Genomic DNA, 16082 nt, shown 5'->3' on the forward strand with positions numbered 1-16082 from the left:
CTGGGGAAACAGACCCAGACTCTGTTTCATAAAAAATAAATATAATTCTGAGCATGTGGGCAAAGTGGGGAGAAGAGGGGGTAACTCAAAGGCCCCTCAACAACCACTAGAGCAATGGGAGCGGAGGGCAGGCTGTGCCACTCTGCCACTCTCACAGGCACCTGGGACTCTAAGGACAAGAAGCATGAACCAGCATCTCCAGCCCTGCCTGGACCACTGACCCTCAGCCCTGGTCCCCAAAGGTGGTACTAAGTGCTCACTTCCATACTATTGCTCACGTGGCACCTTCTGCCAGATGCCCCTCCCCAAATGCTCCAGCTGGTTAGCTGCAACTCAGGCTTTAAGCTTCAACCAAGGTATCGCCTCCTCCTGGAAGCCTTCCTGGACTCCCTATCCCCTAAGCTGGGACAGGGGTGCCTCCTCCATGTCCCATTAACACCTCCTTCCCTGCACATATCACAGAAACCAAAAGTGTCATTCATGCACTCAATATTTCTCAAGAGCTCCTGCGAGTCAGGCACCAGGGAGCAAGAAGACATGGTCCCTGTCCTAGCAAGCCTTACAGTCCAGGGAGATGAAAAAATATAAACAGAACCACAAAATGGGTAAGTCATTATGAAGTGAGACCAGTTCTTTGCACCCTGTGACCTCTGTGACAGATCCCAGAGCCAACACTCACGCCCCAGCCAGTCCCCAAACCCAACAGCTCCCCAAAGCCCTGGATATAAATAGCCTGTGCACTGCTAAGCAGACACTTCAGGGAACAATCTGCTGGCTGTGAAGAAAATGCACCCTCAGGAGGGTTCCACAGCCTTCTGCAAGCAAAGCCTTCTTTGCTTGGATGCCCATTAGAAATACTAAGGGTGGCCGGGTGCGGTGGCTCAAGCCTGTAATCCCAGCACTTTGGGAGGCCGAGACAGGTGGATCACGAGGTCAGGAAATCAAGACCATCCTGGCTAACATGGTGAAATCCCGTCTCTACTAAAAAATACAAAAAACTAACCGGGCGAGGTGGCGGGCGCCTGTAGTCCCAGCTATTCGGGAGGCTGAGGCAGGAGAATGGCGTAAACCCGGGAGGCGGAGCTTGCAGTGAGCTGAGATCCGGCCACTGCACTCCAGCCTGGGTGATAGAGCGAGACTCTGTCTCAAAAAAAAAAAAAAAAAAAGAAATACTAAGGGAGCTCTTAAAAGAAACATGGCCAGGCACAGTGGCTTATGTCTGTCAACTCAGGATTGTGGGAGGCCGAGGCAGTAGGACAGCTTGAGGCTAGGACTTGAAGACAAGCCTGGGTGGAACAGTGAGACCCTGCCTCTACAAAAAAATATGGCATGGCATGGTGGTGCATGCCCATAGTCCCAGCCACTTGAGAGGCTGAGAAGGGAGGATTCCTTGAGCCTGGGAGGTCAAGGCTGCTTATGATCATGCAACTCTGCTACAGCCTGGGCAACACCACAAGATCCCATTTCAAAAAAGAAAAAACAAAACAGAACAGGACTGTCTCCTGCGCCATCAAATAAATACAACTCTCTGTAGGGTGACTCAGGGTATTAACATTTTTAAATATCGCCTTTGCTGAGGTAGATGTATAGTAATGACTAAAAAACATTTGTTAAGTAAATACACCTCCGATGACTTATTTGTAGCCCTTTCCTATCTAGCAATTTCTACAGACCCTCTCTTTGGGCTTCGGAAGTCAGAATGGGCAGGGCCAGGGTGAGGTGTCCTAGGAAACTGAAGGTAGAGCACAGCTCCCAGCTCAGCGGGAACCATTTCTGAGGCTAAGGCACCCACTGGGGGATCAGCCTATCTTAAGAGGGAAAATCACACCTCAGAACCCCAGAGGCCCAAAAGAAAGCTCCAGTTCAGCAGATACCTGCCAGCAGGCCCTGGAGTGGCTGCCCCAGGGAAAACCGCCATTGCACTGTCAGCTCCCTCCAGCCCTCTCTCGGGTATAGGCTGGAGGTGGTTTCTAAGCTCAGAGGTCTCAACAAACGGTAGGTTGAACCTCAGAGGAGCCTATAGTTACCTCAAGACTCCACCTGACCAGGGCCCAAAATGAGTCCTGGGAGGGCAGCCAGGAAGAAAACAGGGCAGAGAGGAAACACAGGGAGAGGGGGCCCTGGGACCACATCAGATATGGAGGGAACCAGGGGAATGAGGGCAGCCCTGATGATTGTGCTCCCCACAAACCCTGCATGCCTGTGTCCCCTGAGAATTCAGGGTGAGGAGCTCACTCTTGCCCTTCACCTGTTCCTGGGCTCTGGCAGGCTGGCCTGCTTCCTGCCCCAGCCTCACCCACTCTCCGCACTCCTTGCCACTGTTGAGGGCAAGCTGATCTCTCTGGTTTGCTGGACTCTCACTCTCTGCCCAATGGCACCGAGTTAACTTCTTTGCATGCTTTATTTTCTGTAATTAAAAAGGGAAGCAATTCTCACTAACACCATTTCTCAGAGGAGAAAACAGGCACAGGGATGTTCTATGACTTCCTCACGATCACCAAGCTACAAGTGAGAACTGGGCCTTGAATGGAGATCTACCCATGCTCCTAAAGTTGAGCCATCCTCCAAGGAAAGGACAGCACCTGTAAAAGCTCAGTGAATGGGACAGAAGTGTACTCACTAAGGCCTGACCAGGCTGGTACCCTGATCTCCAACTTCCAGCCTCCAGAACTGGGAGAAACACAATTCTCTTCTTGATGAGCTCCCCAGGCTACGGATCTTGGCTGTAACAGCCTGAACTAGCTCAGAAGTGCTATTCCACCATCTGTGTCCTATTCCATCATTCAGAAGGGAGTCACTAACCCCTCAGTGCTGTCTTTGTGGATACTACCCACCCAAGGCTGAGATGAGGCACAGGGTCTGGTTCTAAATAAAATGGGAACGCACTGGAAGGTGTAATGTCAGAAAAGGATGTCTGAATTTCATTTAATCTCAACCTCTACTGGTGGAGAATGAAAGACGAGGCCCAGAGCAAAATTCGTTTTTCCTGAGATCACACTGTGGACCCCAGGCCCACTGGAGTTGTATTCCATGCTACTTCTCACCCCTTCTTGTAGTTCTTCCATCTTGCAGGGTGTGCAAAATCTACAGGGAACACCACACCATGAGTTTTTAAGATTTATCTCAAACACACCTCATGAGCTGCCTAGGAAGGAGATGCTAGCATAATCCCCATTGTTCAAGCTGAGGAGGCCCCAAAACACCAAAGGAGTTCTCTAGGGTCTCACAACTGCTATGATAAAAGGCTGCTCTTGACCCAGCACTGGCTCCTCAAACCTGGGAGAATGGTTATATTCCGGTCTTCCCAAGGTGCTGAAGAGGCACACTTTTGCTTAACGGTGAAAGGTAAGGAGTTGATGGGGGAGGGTGAGCGATCAGAAACCCAGAGGGACCTGTGAGGAGGTCTCATGGAAAGGAGGAGCTTACAGGATGGAACCTGCAAGATGTGACCTCACTTCCTTGCTGACAGATCCCCAATAGAACTTAGAATTCTGGTAACTAGGCACCCATATTATACACAGAGCCCCATTTCCAGCTCATTTGGTGGGCGACACTCCGGAGAACAACATGTTCTCCTGCTGTGTCCCGACGTGCTGCCGACCTCCTCGTCGCAGGAGAGGCCAAAATGAGAGTCTTTCTCAAGAATATAGACATTGGTTCAACCCTCACCCTCGACGCCTCTGGCCCTTTGCCAGAAGGCACCCCCAGGTAACACAGGGCCCAGGGCAGGCACGTCCAGGCCAGGCCTCAGCTCTGCCCGTCAGGGCAGAGCCGAGCCCCTCCCCATGTGTATGGGGGAAACAGGAGATGAGGGGCCCTCCCTGGACAGGAGCAGGCTGGTTGTCAGGTGTTTGGAGCCTGTCAGGTTCACAGCCCAGACCATGCCTGGCAGGGTGGGAAGGTGAGCGTTGAGGACACACTTTGTCTACTCAGATCTGAATCCCAAGACCTCAAGCTGTCATCTGCCAGAGAACTCAACCTTCTCCGGCTGGAGGTCTATGCAGATGCTCCTATGTGGCAAATATGGTTGGGGAAGGGGGGGGGCTAGGAGAAGTTCTAATGGGGGTATCCCATTGTGGGGTCAACCAGACAGGCCACTGACACCTCTTGGCCCGGCTCTTGGGCACTCTCTTTGTAGAGCTCCACACAGTGGATCAAGCAGGAGCTGCTGGATGGATTCCACTTCTCCAACTTCGTTAAAGGACAGGTGAACCATGCCACCAACAACGGCCAGTGCTGGTCTGGGGTGAGACGGGGCACAGAAGGGTCTCCACAGACAGGGACTCCAGAAAACCAGGGTGGGCCCAGGACTCCAACACAAATATGGGGACTCCCTAAGCTCTGTCCTAGGGATTTCCCACTTTAGTGACCCACTGTCCTATCCCAAAGCAATCTAGCTGCCATCAGTCCCCAGTGACAACTTGGTTACAGGCAAAGTCCCTCTCACCTATCAGAGGAAGATCAGAGAAAATCCTTCTGTTTTCACTTTATGCTATGCCAGAAGTATCTCAGCATGTTGCCACAAGAATTGAGTATAATGGTAACAATAGCAACATACTCATACTGTTATCATTTTAACTCCCCACCCTAAGGGTATCTCGGGCAACAAACAGGCAGCTCTGCTGCCCTGCCAGACCTCCTCCAGGACTTAAAATACAGAACTTTTACACAAACAAGGGTGGGGGGGGGTTGATTACAGCAACAGAAGGTGAAGCTACTCCATGCACTTGTCTTTAAAGTGTCATCTCACAGAACTCATCCCTGCAGGCCAATCGGGCAGGAGCTGTACCCTCACATCTCACTGTAATATTCCTTAAGGGAGGCCATGTTCCACAGTGGGTCAGCCTCTCAATGCTGGTGGAGCATGTCATGATAAAATTCCCTTTCTAGGAAGCCGTTCTGCAGGGAGCATAATCCTATGTGTGTCCTAACAGGCTGGAGCAGTTTGCCAGGACTGCCATAACATGCCACGCTGACTGAAGGGCTTAAGCACAGAAATCTGGTTCCTCACAATTCTGGAGACTGGAACTCCAATGTCAAGCTGTCAGACTGGGGTGGTTTGTCTGGGCCTCTCTCCTTGCCGTGGAGATGGCTGACTTCTATCTCGGTCAGCACAGGGTCTTCTCTTCAACGTCTCTGTGCGCTCACCACCTCTCCTTGTTAGAACCCCAGGCATATTAAATTAGGGGCCACCCTAATGAACTCACTTCACCTGAACTACCTCTTGGAGAACTCTGTGTCCAGACACAGACACATTCTGAGTCTCTGGGGTTGAGAATAGAAACATTTACATTTGGGGGAGGGGACACAATTCAATCCATAAAATACACAAATCCCCTGCGGAAGACAGACACCCGGGAAAAGGATATCTGGGTGAAAGGATATGCAGTCATCAAGTTTCAACATCTCTAGCCAGTTGACTGTCCAAAAGAGTTCCAGCTGGTCACACAGTCACCAGCAGCCTCTGAAGGTAGCTGCTTCTCTGAACGCAGCCTCCCCTGAACACTAACATGCTTTAACGTTTTGCCAATCTGTTGTTCGTGTGGCAGAGAAAATCACCTTGTTTCATTTCCAGTTTCAAACGTACATTTGCGTAACCTTTCACGGCTTCAATACCTGCCTGCATTTTCTCTTCCCCAGTTGTCTGGCAGATCTTGGGCCTTGGGATGTGCTCCCTCCCACCCTGGAGTTTTCCGGCATCTTCCCCTTGCCCAGGGCTGGGATGGCCATAGCTGTTTCTCCAGACTCACGTTCATGTTGAAAGAACAAAAACAATCCTATCCCTTTAAGTCAAAAGGTTCTTCTACTAGAGCGTCTTGTCCTGTGCCCTGCTGCTAAAATGAAAAGGGGACCAGGCCTCTCCAGGCCCTTCCCCTCCATATCAGAGGTGGAGCCTCAGGTGGCCTACAGGGAATTTCATGCAGTCCTCCCTGTGGAAGGTGCTCCCTTCTGACCCAGGTGCTGTTCAGCAGCCATGTGAAATCCAAAAGCCCGTGTCTCTTCTCTACCATGAGGGTGATTTGTGAGGATTGCAGGGATGATGCTCTTCATGCAGGCTGCTGATTCACAGGGTGCCATTGCCCAACAGCTAACAAACACCGTGACAATGCCTTGAAAGCAAGAATCATTTATCACTCTCCATCCTCACATGCAATTTTACTTTGAAAGCCTAGAACCCTTTTCACTATGGGCACCCAGGTTCTCCACATGCACAAGTCCCTGAAGGGTTGATGCTTCTTGGTGTGAGTTCCAGATCCCGATCCTCTGGTGGTTCACAGTGTTACCACTGACTCCCATGTCCCTCCTTTTCCCCCTAGTATGAAAATCAGATCTGCAGGATGCCAACTTTCCAGCCCAACACAAGGGAGAAGCTGTTGGACTCCCTGGTTCCAGTCTTGCTAACTAAACCCATCTCCTCCTATGCCACCTGCCTGGGCCCCTCCTGGGACTTTATCACCGTGCCACATTTTTTGGAACTACTGGTTAGAAGGTGAGTGCCCATCCCCTACAAGGCACAGAGGTGCCTCTGTCCCCTACTGGCTGTGCCTTGAAGATGCAGCTCTCAGAGAGTCAGCTGGCTCCTCTGGAACAGGGAGTAGTGAGAAGATGAACCTCACAGGGTTCTTGTAGGGACTGAATGATCTAAGACACGGCAAAAAAAAAGGGGTCCCTAGAGCCTAAAACTCTGGATATCTGCTGGAGGTGCTGTGATTCATGTTTATTACTTTTCTCTTCCCCCTCACTGAAGTAGCTCTCAGCATTCTGTCTCAATGGCCCATATCCCTCGATGTTTGGAAAAGCACATAGAAAAGCAAGTCTATGATGGAACTGGTAAGGATGTCTGAGATTCTTTCTGGCTGGTCTCTCTCCTCGACACAGAGAGAAGAAGGGACACTTGGTGCTGAAAAGAGAGCCACAGGCCCACTCAGACATCTGGAGAGGCTCAATGGGGTTCACCATTCAACACATACATACAAAACATCTCATTTTTGCATCGCTCTTCTTGTGGTTTGGCATAATTTCATAAACAAAGCCGATGGCAATCCCTCAGTATCGACTCTACTGAGTCAGGCACTCACAGTAGACAGAATAAACAGGTCGTATCTACAGAATGTTAGAGGGGAAACCCTCATGGCCTCTTCTACGTATGGTGGCATCCTCCCAGATTTTGATTAGAATGACGTAGCCCAGCAACAAGTATAAACTGGGTGAATTTAGGATTCTGAAAGTCGTTTTCACCCACAAAACATGGGGGAAAAGATGTGGACTCTGCCTGGGGAGACGCTAAAAGAGCCCTGGGGCTCATACTTCTTATAATGCCCACAAGAAGGCTGACATCTGGGGACTTCCCCTGTAAGAGGCATATAGTGAGTTCTGTAAATGGAGACTTAGGTTCCCTGCAAAGGAGAGGGGAGGCTGGGGTCACAGCTGGCCACTGAGAGACCCACCACAGCACCATGGCTTCCCAGATCTCCCTGTCCTCCTCCACCCAACATCTGCCCCTACCCTCCTAACCCCAGGAACAGGGGAGCCAGAGCTGGAGCTTGATGAGCAAGCTGCTCACAAATCAGCCTGGAGCTGCAGTCTTGAGTGCCCAGGTGCACAGTGCTATGCTCCAGGGTCTTGGGAAGAGAATGTCAGTGGGACGCCGGGGTGCAAAAGGGTCTGTACAGCCATGGTGCATGGCCAGGTCTGCCCCTTCCAGGACAGCACTGATGGCCTGGGGTAGGGTGGGGCTGTCCTCTACACAGGCTGCAACAGGTCAGGGACCCAGAACCACACAAGTGTGCCCTGGAGGGTTGTGTGGGAGAAGGCCAGGCCTCTGACTCAGCTGTCTACTCCATTACCAGCACCATCACCTCCATTCTGTTCACCTGGCCCCTTGAAAACTCTTCAGTTTGCTATCAGCCCCCGCAACGGTCATCTTTCCGGATAAAGCTGGCCTTCAGGAACTTCGCCTGGCCTGGACTGGGCGTGGAGGACCACCAGGAACTTGTCCTAGGCCAGTTGGTGCTTCCGGAGCCCAACGAGGCCAAGCCAGATGGTGAGGTGGCTTGCAGTCTGGAAGACTTTCCGGGGGTGGTGGTTTGGGGCTACAATTTCCTTAAATTCCATCCGGTCATTTCTGTGCTTGGAAAGTCCAGTGAAAAGTGACTGGTGGGGTGACCTTTTCCCCTTTTCCAGATCCTACTCCACCTCCTGGGCAACACCCATTAACAATGCTGGCCCTGGAGCCAGCACCACCACTGCTGGCGGACCTGGGGCCTGCTCTGAAGCCAGAGTCACATGCAAGCCTGGATGCACCCAGATATCTACATTCAGCACCAGGGCCAGCACCAAAAGAAGGGCCCCCTCCAGGAACAGTGCTGGAGATACAGTCAGCCCCAGAGTCCCCCTGTTCCGGGGCTGTGAAGAACCCACCTCGTGAGGAGATGCCGGACATCACGACCTTCCCTCCCAGGCTGCTGGCAGAGCAGCTGACCCTCATGGATGTGGTGAGCAGCTGGGCTTTGCAGGCTGTGACTCTGGCACCAACTGTCTCAGACCAGCCTCTCCCTGAGGGGCGGCCAATGCCCTGGGTCCAATTTCAGCCCCACTTCTTACCAACCATGGGATCTGGATGAGTTTCCTCACCCACAAGCCTTCCCTGTCTGCACATGCACAGCAGAGATGGGACATCGCCCGTGCCAGCTGCACAGAGTGACCGTGCAGACTGAATGACGGGATGGACAGAAAGCAGGACAGGGCAGGTGATCACTGAGGGGCAGGCAGGGCCATGGGTCACTCACAGAGCTGCTCAGGAGCCTCACAACCCTAAGCGCTTACTAGGTACTTGATGCATACTAGATTCTACGGCAGACACCCAAGCAGAGCCCATAGTTGCAGCTGCCACAAGGAAAGTGCACCAGTATGGAGAGGAGGAGAAGAGGGCTGATTGGGATGGGAGGAAGACAAGGTCTCAGGACGGACAGGCCTGAGCCACCTTCTAGTCCTTGGAGTGCAGATGGCCTGGGAGAAAATGTCACTCTCTCTTCCCACCCTTGTTGGGTTCTGGGCCATGATGCATTCAGGGCCCTCGGTGGGCAGAAAATCAAACCCAGGGACGCCCACACTTCTGGAGCCCATTTTAAAGCTTTCTGAGCTCCAGCTTGTTTCCTGCCAGAGACCACGGATGACTGTGAGCTCAGTCCCTGCCTGGGACTATGGGTGACCCTGAGCTGGAGTGTGCTGTATCCATGACACTCTCATTCTCCCCAAAAGGATCTGTTCAAGAAGGTGGAGCTCTACGAATGCTTGGGCTCCATCTGGGGCCAACGACATCAGAAGGGGAATGAGCACGTGGCACCCACAGTTCGTGCCACCGTCGCACACTTCAACAGGCTCAAGAACTGTGTCACCGCCTCCTGCCTCGGGGACCACAGCATGAGGGCCCAGGACAGGGCCAGGGTGGTGGAGCACTGGATCAAGGTGGCCAGGGTAAGCCATGGTTGGGCCTGAGGCTTCCCTCTTTGAAAAAGGGGAACTGGCTCTTCTCCTCCATCGGCTTTCAGGATTGGCTTCTGTATCGCTAGCCTGAGCCCTGCACATCCCCTAGGAGGTTGTTGCCAGAGGTTCACTGACCTTGACTCCCACGGCCCAGTGGTAGCTGCTCACTTCTGACCTGGGTTCTTCCTTGGGTTGAACTAAAATCCTCCTAGATGAGTGACATTCACTCGGCCCCAGGTGTGCCCTCCGAAGGGTTCCCAGGCCTCTGCTTCGTCCAGGAGGGGAGATCTCAGCAGAGGGAGCTGAGGCTGAAGTGGGCCAGGCTCCACCCATGGACCTCACAGCTCACTCTTCCCTCTTCAGGAGTGCCTAAGCCTCAACAACTTCTCCACGGTGCACGCCATCGTCTCCGCACTGTGCGGCAAACCAATATATCGGCTACATAAGACATGGGCAGCAGTGTCCAGGTGAGGAGGACTCTCTCCATGGGAGCACCAGGGTTGACCTAGGGACCGTATGTCTCCCCACGTGCCCTCAACGACTCTGAAAGGTTCTTGGAGTCCAGGGACACAAGGCAGGGATGGACTGGTGGGTGTGGTCACTAAGCTGCCCTGGACTTCTAGGCAAGGATTTCCAACTCGGGACTACGGTTTTTTAACCATCAGGAACAGACTAGAGCCAACTGGAGACTTTCAGGTGTTTGTATCCAGCAGTGGAACTGTGTGCAAATAAAAGCTAACTGTAAACAAACAGTGGCTCATGTGAAGTGGAGACGGGGCCCAGGCGAGGAGCATGAAAACTCCCATCCTGTTCCTCTGGAGCCCTTGTCATCAGAGGACCCCACTGGAAACTCTCACCCAGGAAGTTGGGATTCTCTGGATTTTCAAACAAAAGGGATTGGATTGGAACTCACAAATCTCCCCAGTGTTTCCCAAATTTACCCTTCTTTCTTTCCTCTGTCCATAGCAAAAGCACAAAATATCTAAAAGAACTCTGCAAAAAAGACACTGCAGTGAAGAGGGACCTGCTGATCAAGGTACAGTGGAGTCTTGGAGATGCGGGACAAGTGTTTAAGGGTCAGAGAAAAGAGTGAGTTTGGAAGGTCATTGGACCCAGTGTGCAGTAGTTATTTTGTTTTGTTTTGACTTACCTACTAAAAGTGGACTTGAAAAATTCCCTCCATGCCTACCTTGGGCAACAGGAAGAGAGGTGTGTGGATCGACGGGCACGTGGGGGCACAGGGGCAGGAGGCCCTGGAAATGGGATGTGGCAATGGCTGCTGGGCTGCTGAGCAGGGGTGATGAGCTGCAGCATTAGCAGGGCTCTGGCTCTCATGCTGGTCCATGCTGCTGGCATGGAGCTTCCTCCAGGCTGGGGGGTGTTCATGGTAGGTGGGACTTTCTTCCTATCTCAAACTGGCCAGTAATTCCTCAGGAAGCCAGGCCTCTGCTGCTGCTTCTGTCTGCAGTGCACCTCCATGGGCAGGGGCCTCTATCCACACTGCGCGAGAGGGGAAACGACAACAGAGGAAGCTCATGTGCCAGGGAGTCCAGTGGATTGCCCAGCTATGGGTACCAATGGGCATGCTTGGGACAGACATATGTGTTTGCCGGGACTCCCTGCTCTGCCCTTTGCAGACACTTGAAAAGGTTCATGTCACAGGATTCTCACCAGTGAGCAGTGACATATGTTCATGACAAGCATGTGGGGGATTCAGGCATTCCTAGGGGATCCTCCCTGACCAGATCTCAGAATCTTCCATGCAAATGAGAAGGCAACATGTCACCCCACCCACGATTCTGGAAAACCCTGCCATGTCAGTCAGAGATGGGGACACAGGAGGCCACATCCTGAGTAGAGGAAGAGAGAGTTCTGTGCATGGAAGTCCCCTGAGGAATCAATGGCAACGCAAAATCTTTGGCATGGTTAAAATGCAGTTTGTGTGTCACAGACTCCAGCGGGGCTCAGATAGGCAGGTGCCACTTAACCAGGTCTCCTAAAACGCCCTGTCCCTTTCCCATCATTACTGTGCCTGGTTGCAGACCTAGACACTCAAGAGACTCCAGAGAACAGGACCCTGATGGGTGGTGGTGCTGAGATACTGGGTGAAGGCAGCCGAGACACAGCCTCCAGGACAGGCAGGAGGCGCCCTGTCTTTTGGGGTCCTGGGGAGTCACTCTCCACTCTGGGCCTCTGTTTGCTCTTCTGGAAAATGAAGGGATGCTGAGCCTGTAGTGCAGCCCTCACAGGACAGAAACGAGGTTCAAGAAAAGAAAGCAATTTGAGGGTGCTCATGCCTGGTTCTTCCTCAGAGGGATGAGGATGAGAACAATGGCAACAGGAATAGGAAAAAGTACTCAGGAGGCCCTGTGAGGTAGCTGTGGTTTTCATCGCTCTTTACAGAAGAGAGAACAGTCTCAGGCAGGCCCGGCTGCCTGACTGGGTGACACACACAGGAGTGTAGAGCTGGGCCAGTGGAATGAGCACTGTGCCAGGTGACTCATGCCAGTCCCTGGGGATCCAAGTGCGGGATGGCTGGGGTATAACTTGGGGAGGGGAGGAGAGCCTCACTGTCTCCATCACTGACACCTGGCAGGCGGGGAGCTTTAAGGTGGCCACCCAGGAGAGGAACCCACAGAGAGCGCAGATGAGGCTGCGGAGGCAAAAGAAGGTGAGCGAGCCTTATTCATGGAGGGGCCGCAGGGGATCACAGGACAGGGCTCCCTTCCCCGCCAGCTGGAGGCCTCCATATCAAGACAGTGGGGGCTTCCACCCAGCCCTGTCCTCCTGTGGACACTGGGCCTGGAAAATCTCCATTCGAGAGACCAGAGCAAGGGTCTGGGAAAGCTGGACTCAGAGTGGATGTGGGGAAGGGTAAGGCTGGGACCACATGCCCCTGTGAATTGTTAAAATCCCACCATAGAGTGGGATTTTAATAACTAGGAGTGCTTGCTAGACTTGGAGGTCATCTGGGATAGAGGAGGCAGAGAACTGGGAAAGGCAGCTGAGGGTCTTTGGTTGCTCCATCCGGGAGACCTAGGGAGGGGGGTTCTGGAAGACAGGGGCTGATGGGATTTCATGGGACAGGACAGTGGGCAGCCATCTGATGGCCAATACTCATCACCACCTCCCCAACCCTCCTTGGCACAGGGTGTGGTCCCCTTCCTGGGGGATTTTCTGACTGTGTTACAGAGGTTGGATTCGGCCATCCCGGACGATCTGGATGTGAGTGAGCCTGGGGCAGGTTGGTTGGGAACCAGGAGCCTGAGGCTTGGGAGGAGAGGGGCCTGGACCGAGCCCTTAGATCTCAGCCATTGGCAAACCTGCTCTCCTGAGAGCCTCACAGCTGCTCCTGCAGGTGGGGGTGTCAGGCCCATCTCATCACCTCTGCGTGATGGAGGCTCCATGGCAGCCACCAGTCCCTATCCTTGAGTGGTGAAGCTGCAGAGCTGCCTGACTGGAAAGCTGCTGAGATGTGGGCTGAACTGGACTCAGCGACTCACCAGGGTAGTCCTGTAATTGCAGAGTGAAATTGAGCCTCTCCAAGGGCAGGCAGTTCCAGGGTCACTGAGCGCTTTTTTTCTGTAACAGAACTCAGTTTCCCTGTCATCAGACAGGGTTGAGGCAGAGTGTCCCTGAGCCTCAGCTCCCATGCTCCCTGCTCTAGAGCATGGAGTCTGAGGCATATCCAAATCCTGTCATGTGCACATCCCCTGACCCTGGTGACCCTAGCAGTAGTACAGCATGGGAAGGGGTGGGGTGGGGCTGGTTGTGGGCCAGGGACCTTTCTGATGGACTCTGTCTGCCTTCCAGGGCAACAGCAACAAGAGGAGGAAGGTGAGCAGCTGGGACATTCACATTGGAGGAAGGTGGGGATGTGGACCTCACAGTCCACCCTGGGCAGGACACTCCCTGGCTCCGTCCTCTACATCTTAGAAAGTTACTGGGAGGGTTTGACACACACAGCAGGAAGAGAAATTGGGAAAGGCACTGGATCAAAGACCAATTCCTGCAGGAGGGGATGTTTACATCCAACTCTGAGAGCAGGCTGGGGACTACATAGGGCCCCTTCAGAAAACTGCCCTAGAGACCACCCCCTTTTCTCCCTGCCTACCAAAGCCCCCCCTCAGCATCTTCACCCCCAGGCCCTGTCAACATCCTGCCTTCTGTCTCTAGGAGGTCCGAGTTCTGCAGGAAATGCAGCTGCTCCAAGTGGCTGCCATGAATTACAGGCTTCAGCCTTTGGATAAATTTGTCACCTATTTCCCAAGAATGGAGCAGCTTAGTGACAAGGAGAGGTGAGGGCCTAGCAGACGGGCAGAGGGTGGGAGAAGGCTCTCCATTTTATTTTAACAAGGTTTGGCTCTGTTGCCCAGGCTGCACTGTAGTGTCACCATCTTTGCTCAATGCAATGTCTGCCTCCTGGGCTCAAGCCCTTCCTCAGCCTCTCAAGCAGCTGGGACTACTGCTGTACACCATGTCCCAGGACATGGTACAGCCTGTACAGACACCATGTCCTGCTGTTCGGCTGTTTTTCTGGTACAGATGGGGTTTCACGATGTTATCCAGGCTGGTCTCAAATTCCTGGCCTCAAACAATCCACCCCACTCAGCCTCCCAAAGTACTGACATTACAGGTGTCAGCCACCCCACGTGGCCTAGAGGAGGCTCTCCTGTGGCCAGTTGCAGAGAGCCTGTGGCCATGACTCCATGACCAGCATCAAGCCCTGTTGCATGGGAACTGCTGGGGACCCAGGATTCCAGCTGGGCAGTCACTGAGTGGGGACCTGATGCGTGGCTCATGGTGGCCTCACAGCTGCCTCTCTCTCCTGCAGCTACAAGCTGTCCTGCCAGCTGGAGCCCGAATCACAGTAGGCCGGAAACATCCTGCAGTGGCTGGGACCGCACCAGGGTGCTGCCCAGAACACCGGCTCTGCACCATCCTTCACCCAGACCGTGACACCAGGGAACCACATAGGTGGCTGGCAGCTCAGCTGCATCTGGCCCCTGCTCCTCAACACAAGCTGCTCCTGCTGGCCAGGATCAGGCCATGGGACTTTTGCGAGTCGGGGGTAGATCATTTTATGTTTATTTTCTTTAGTGTATAAGTAAGGGTTTTTTTCTTAACTTTCATCAAAATAAAATTTTAAAACACTATTCAAAATGTTCTATAGTTGTTGGCATGAGAAAAGTTCAGCCAGTGCAGTAACTGTATACCAGTCTTTAGGATTCACAGTCTAGTATGTCAAATTGAGGCTATGGCTGAACAAGTCATAGAACAGCGTTCACATTACACATGCCAAACATTTCATGTTTTCCCTTTTTATTCAAATTGATTATTGTTAACTCTGTTTAAGGAAAACAAAAAAACCCAAAAATCCTTAAAAACCATAATATGTCACCCAATCTACCACACTTGTTCTACTGACCAGCTACTCTCAAACTTAAATTCTAGTTAAATTCAACTTCCACTGGGTTACTCTACTTTCTTAAGGTTTGAATATTTAATGAATCACTGAAATATTTACTGAAGGGCTGGAGATGGGAGGTATTTAAGCAAGCAGAAGGGCTGGCCTTCTCCAGAAGTCCTGGGCTGAAGAGAGCTGGCCATCAGTCTCCACAAAATACAGATAAACTTTTTCCACTATGGATCTTCCCAGACTTTCTGACACTTCTCCCCTAAGTGAACATCAAGGAAGGAGAGAATCATTTGAACCCAGTATCAAAAGGATGTCCCAGAGCTTAATTTGAACACAAACCCCATTGTGCCCTATTAGACAAAAACAAGACAAAGAAGTCAACATTTCAGGGTCTGCAATATCATACCTCTAAATCAACACCAAATAAACACCTAAACCCAATCCTGGAGCCACAAAGCTCCTATAAGAAAAGTGGGAGTCTGTATCTCAGCAAAACTTGTATCTCTTCATGCAGTTTACAAAAAGGAAAGAAAACAAAAGCAAAAATTATCTATGGCAAGAAATCTTTGACCATGTAATTGATTTGGCAATACTTTTTCTTATTTTTTGTTCTTTTTGGATGGAACACTAAAATCACTGCTAACAAATGTGAATACAAACACATGAGACTATACATCATTTTAGAGCTACCACATGGGGAAGAGAAACAATCAACTATTAAAAAGAAGGCATCTTACAGATTGAAAGAAAGTTCAGCAGAATCACATCTGTGAAAGTGGTTGTTAATCTAACGTATGGGAAACTAACACTACTCTAACTGGGAAAATGAACAAAACCAAATACCCAAGCTAAAACTGGGCAAAGAACCTAAACAGGCACATCTGAAAAGAAAACACGAAATTCAATGACAGGTCAAAGAGAAGCTGCTCAACCTCACTAATCCTCACACAAATGTCTAAGTAGAAGCCACACTCAAATACCTCTCACTTTAATTAGAATGAAACTTACCAAAAAACAAAACAAAACAAAACAAAAACCAACACAACCCATACGTTCACAGGCAGAGGCCAACGTAGAAATGCAGAAAAAGACACTTTCATACACTTTTTCTGGGAATGTACATTATTATACACACGAAGCAAAGCAGTTGAAGGTGCCTTAAACATTTGACATTACA

At 51.6% G+C, this 16082-nt stretch overlaps 2 protein-coding genes across 9 annotated transcripts in view; one reads left to right on the forward strand and one right to left on the reverse strand.

Moving 5' to 3' along the window:
* LOC112429437 (fructosamine-3-kinase-like) overlaps positions 1-16082 on the reverse strand; it is a 598793-nt gene that overhangs the window by 176803 nt on the left and 405908 nt on the right. For 2 of the 8 annotated variants that reach the window (XR_011613966.1, XR_011613964.1), the window contains one exon: positions 3507-6110. The exons of 5 other annotated variants lie outside the window; for them this stretch is intronic. The gene's annotated coding sequence lies outside the window, so the exon portion shown is untranslated. Of the gene's footprint in view, positions 1-3506; positions 6111-10675; positions 10987-16082 lie in introns of those variants that run through there. One more of the 8 variants, XR_011613965.1, reaches the window with a different exon arrangement.
* On the forward strand, positions 4143-14615 carry LOC105473122 (ral-GDS-related protein-like). Its single transcript, XM_071080206.1, has 12 exons — positions 4143-4246; positions 6318-6490; positions 7851-8044; positions 8185-8495; positions 9262-9477; positions 9850-9953; positions 10453-10522; positions 12083-12157; positions 12637-12711; positions 13300-13323; positions 13663-13784; positions 14321-14615. Exons 2-12 carry the CDS (start codon positions 6339-6341, stop codon positions 14358-14360), a joined length of 1383 nt encoding a protein of 460 aa, XP_070936307.1. The 5' UTR covers positions 4143-4246; positions 6318-6338; the 3' UTR covers positions 14361-14615.

Source organism: Macaca nemestrina, chromosome 15, assembly GCF_043159975.1.
Source record: "Macaca nemestrina isolate mMacNem1 chromosome 15, mMacNem.hap1, whole genome shotgun sequence".
Classification (NCBI taxonomy): domain Eukaryota; kingdom Metazoa; phylum Chordata; class Mammalia; order Primates; family Cercopithecidae; genus Macaca; species Macaca nemestrina.

Coding starts and splice junctions, on each gene's coding strand:
- LOC105473122 (XM_071080206.1), top strand. CDS start 6,339: ATGCCAACTTTCCAGCCCAACACAAGGGAGAAGCTGTTGGACTCCCTG. Junction 6,491..7,850: donor TTGGAACTACTGGTTAGAAG/GTGAGTGCCCAT, acceptor CTCCATTACCAG/CACCATCACCTCCATTCTGT. Junction 12,712..13,299: donor CCATCCCGGACGATCTGGAT/GTGAGTGAGCCT, acceptor TCTGCCTTCCAG/GGCAACAGCAACAAGAGGAG.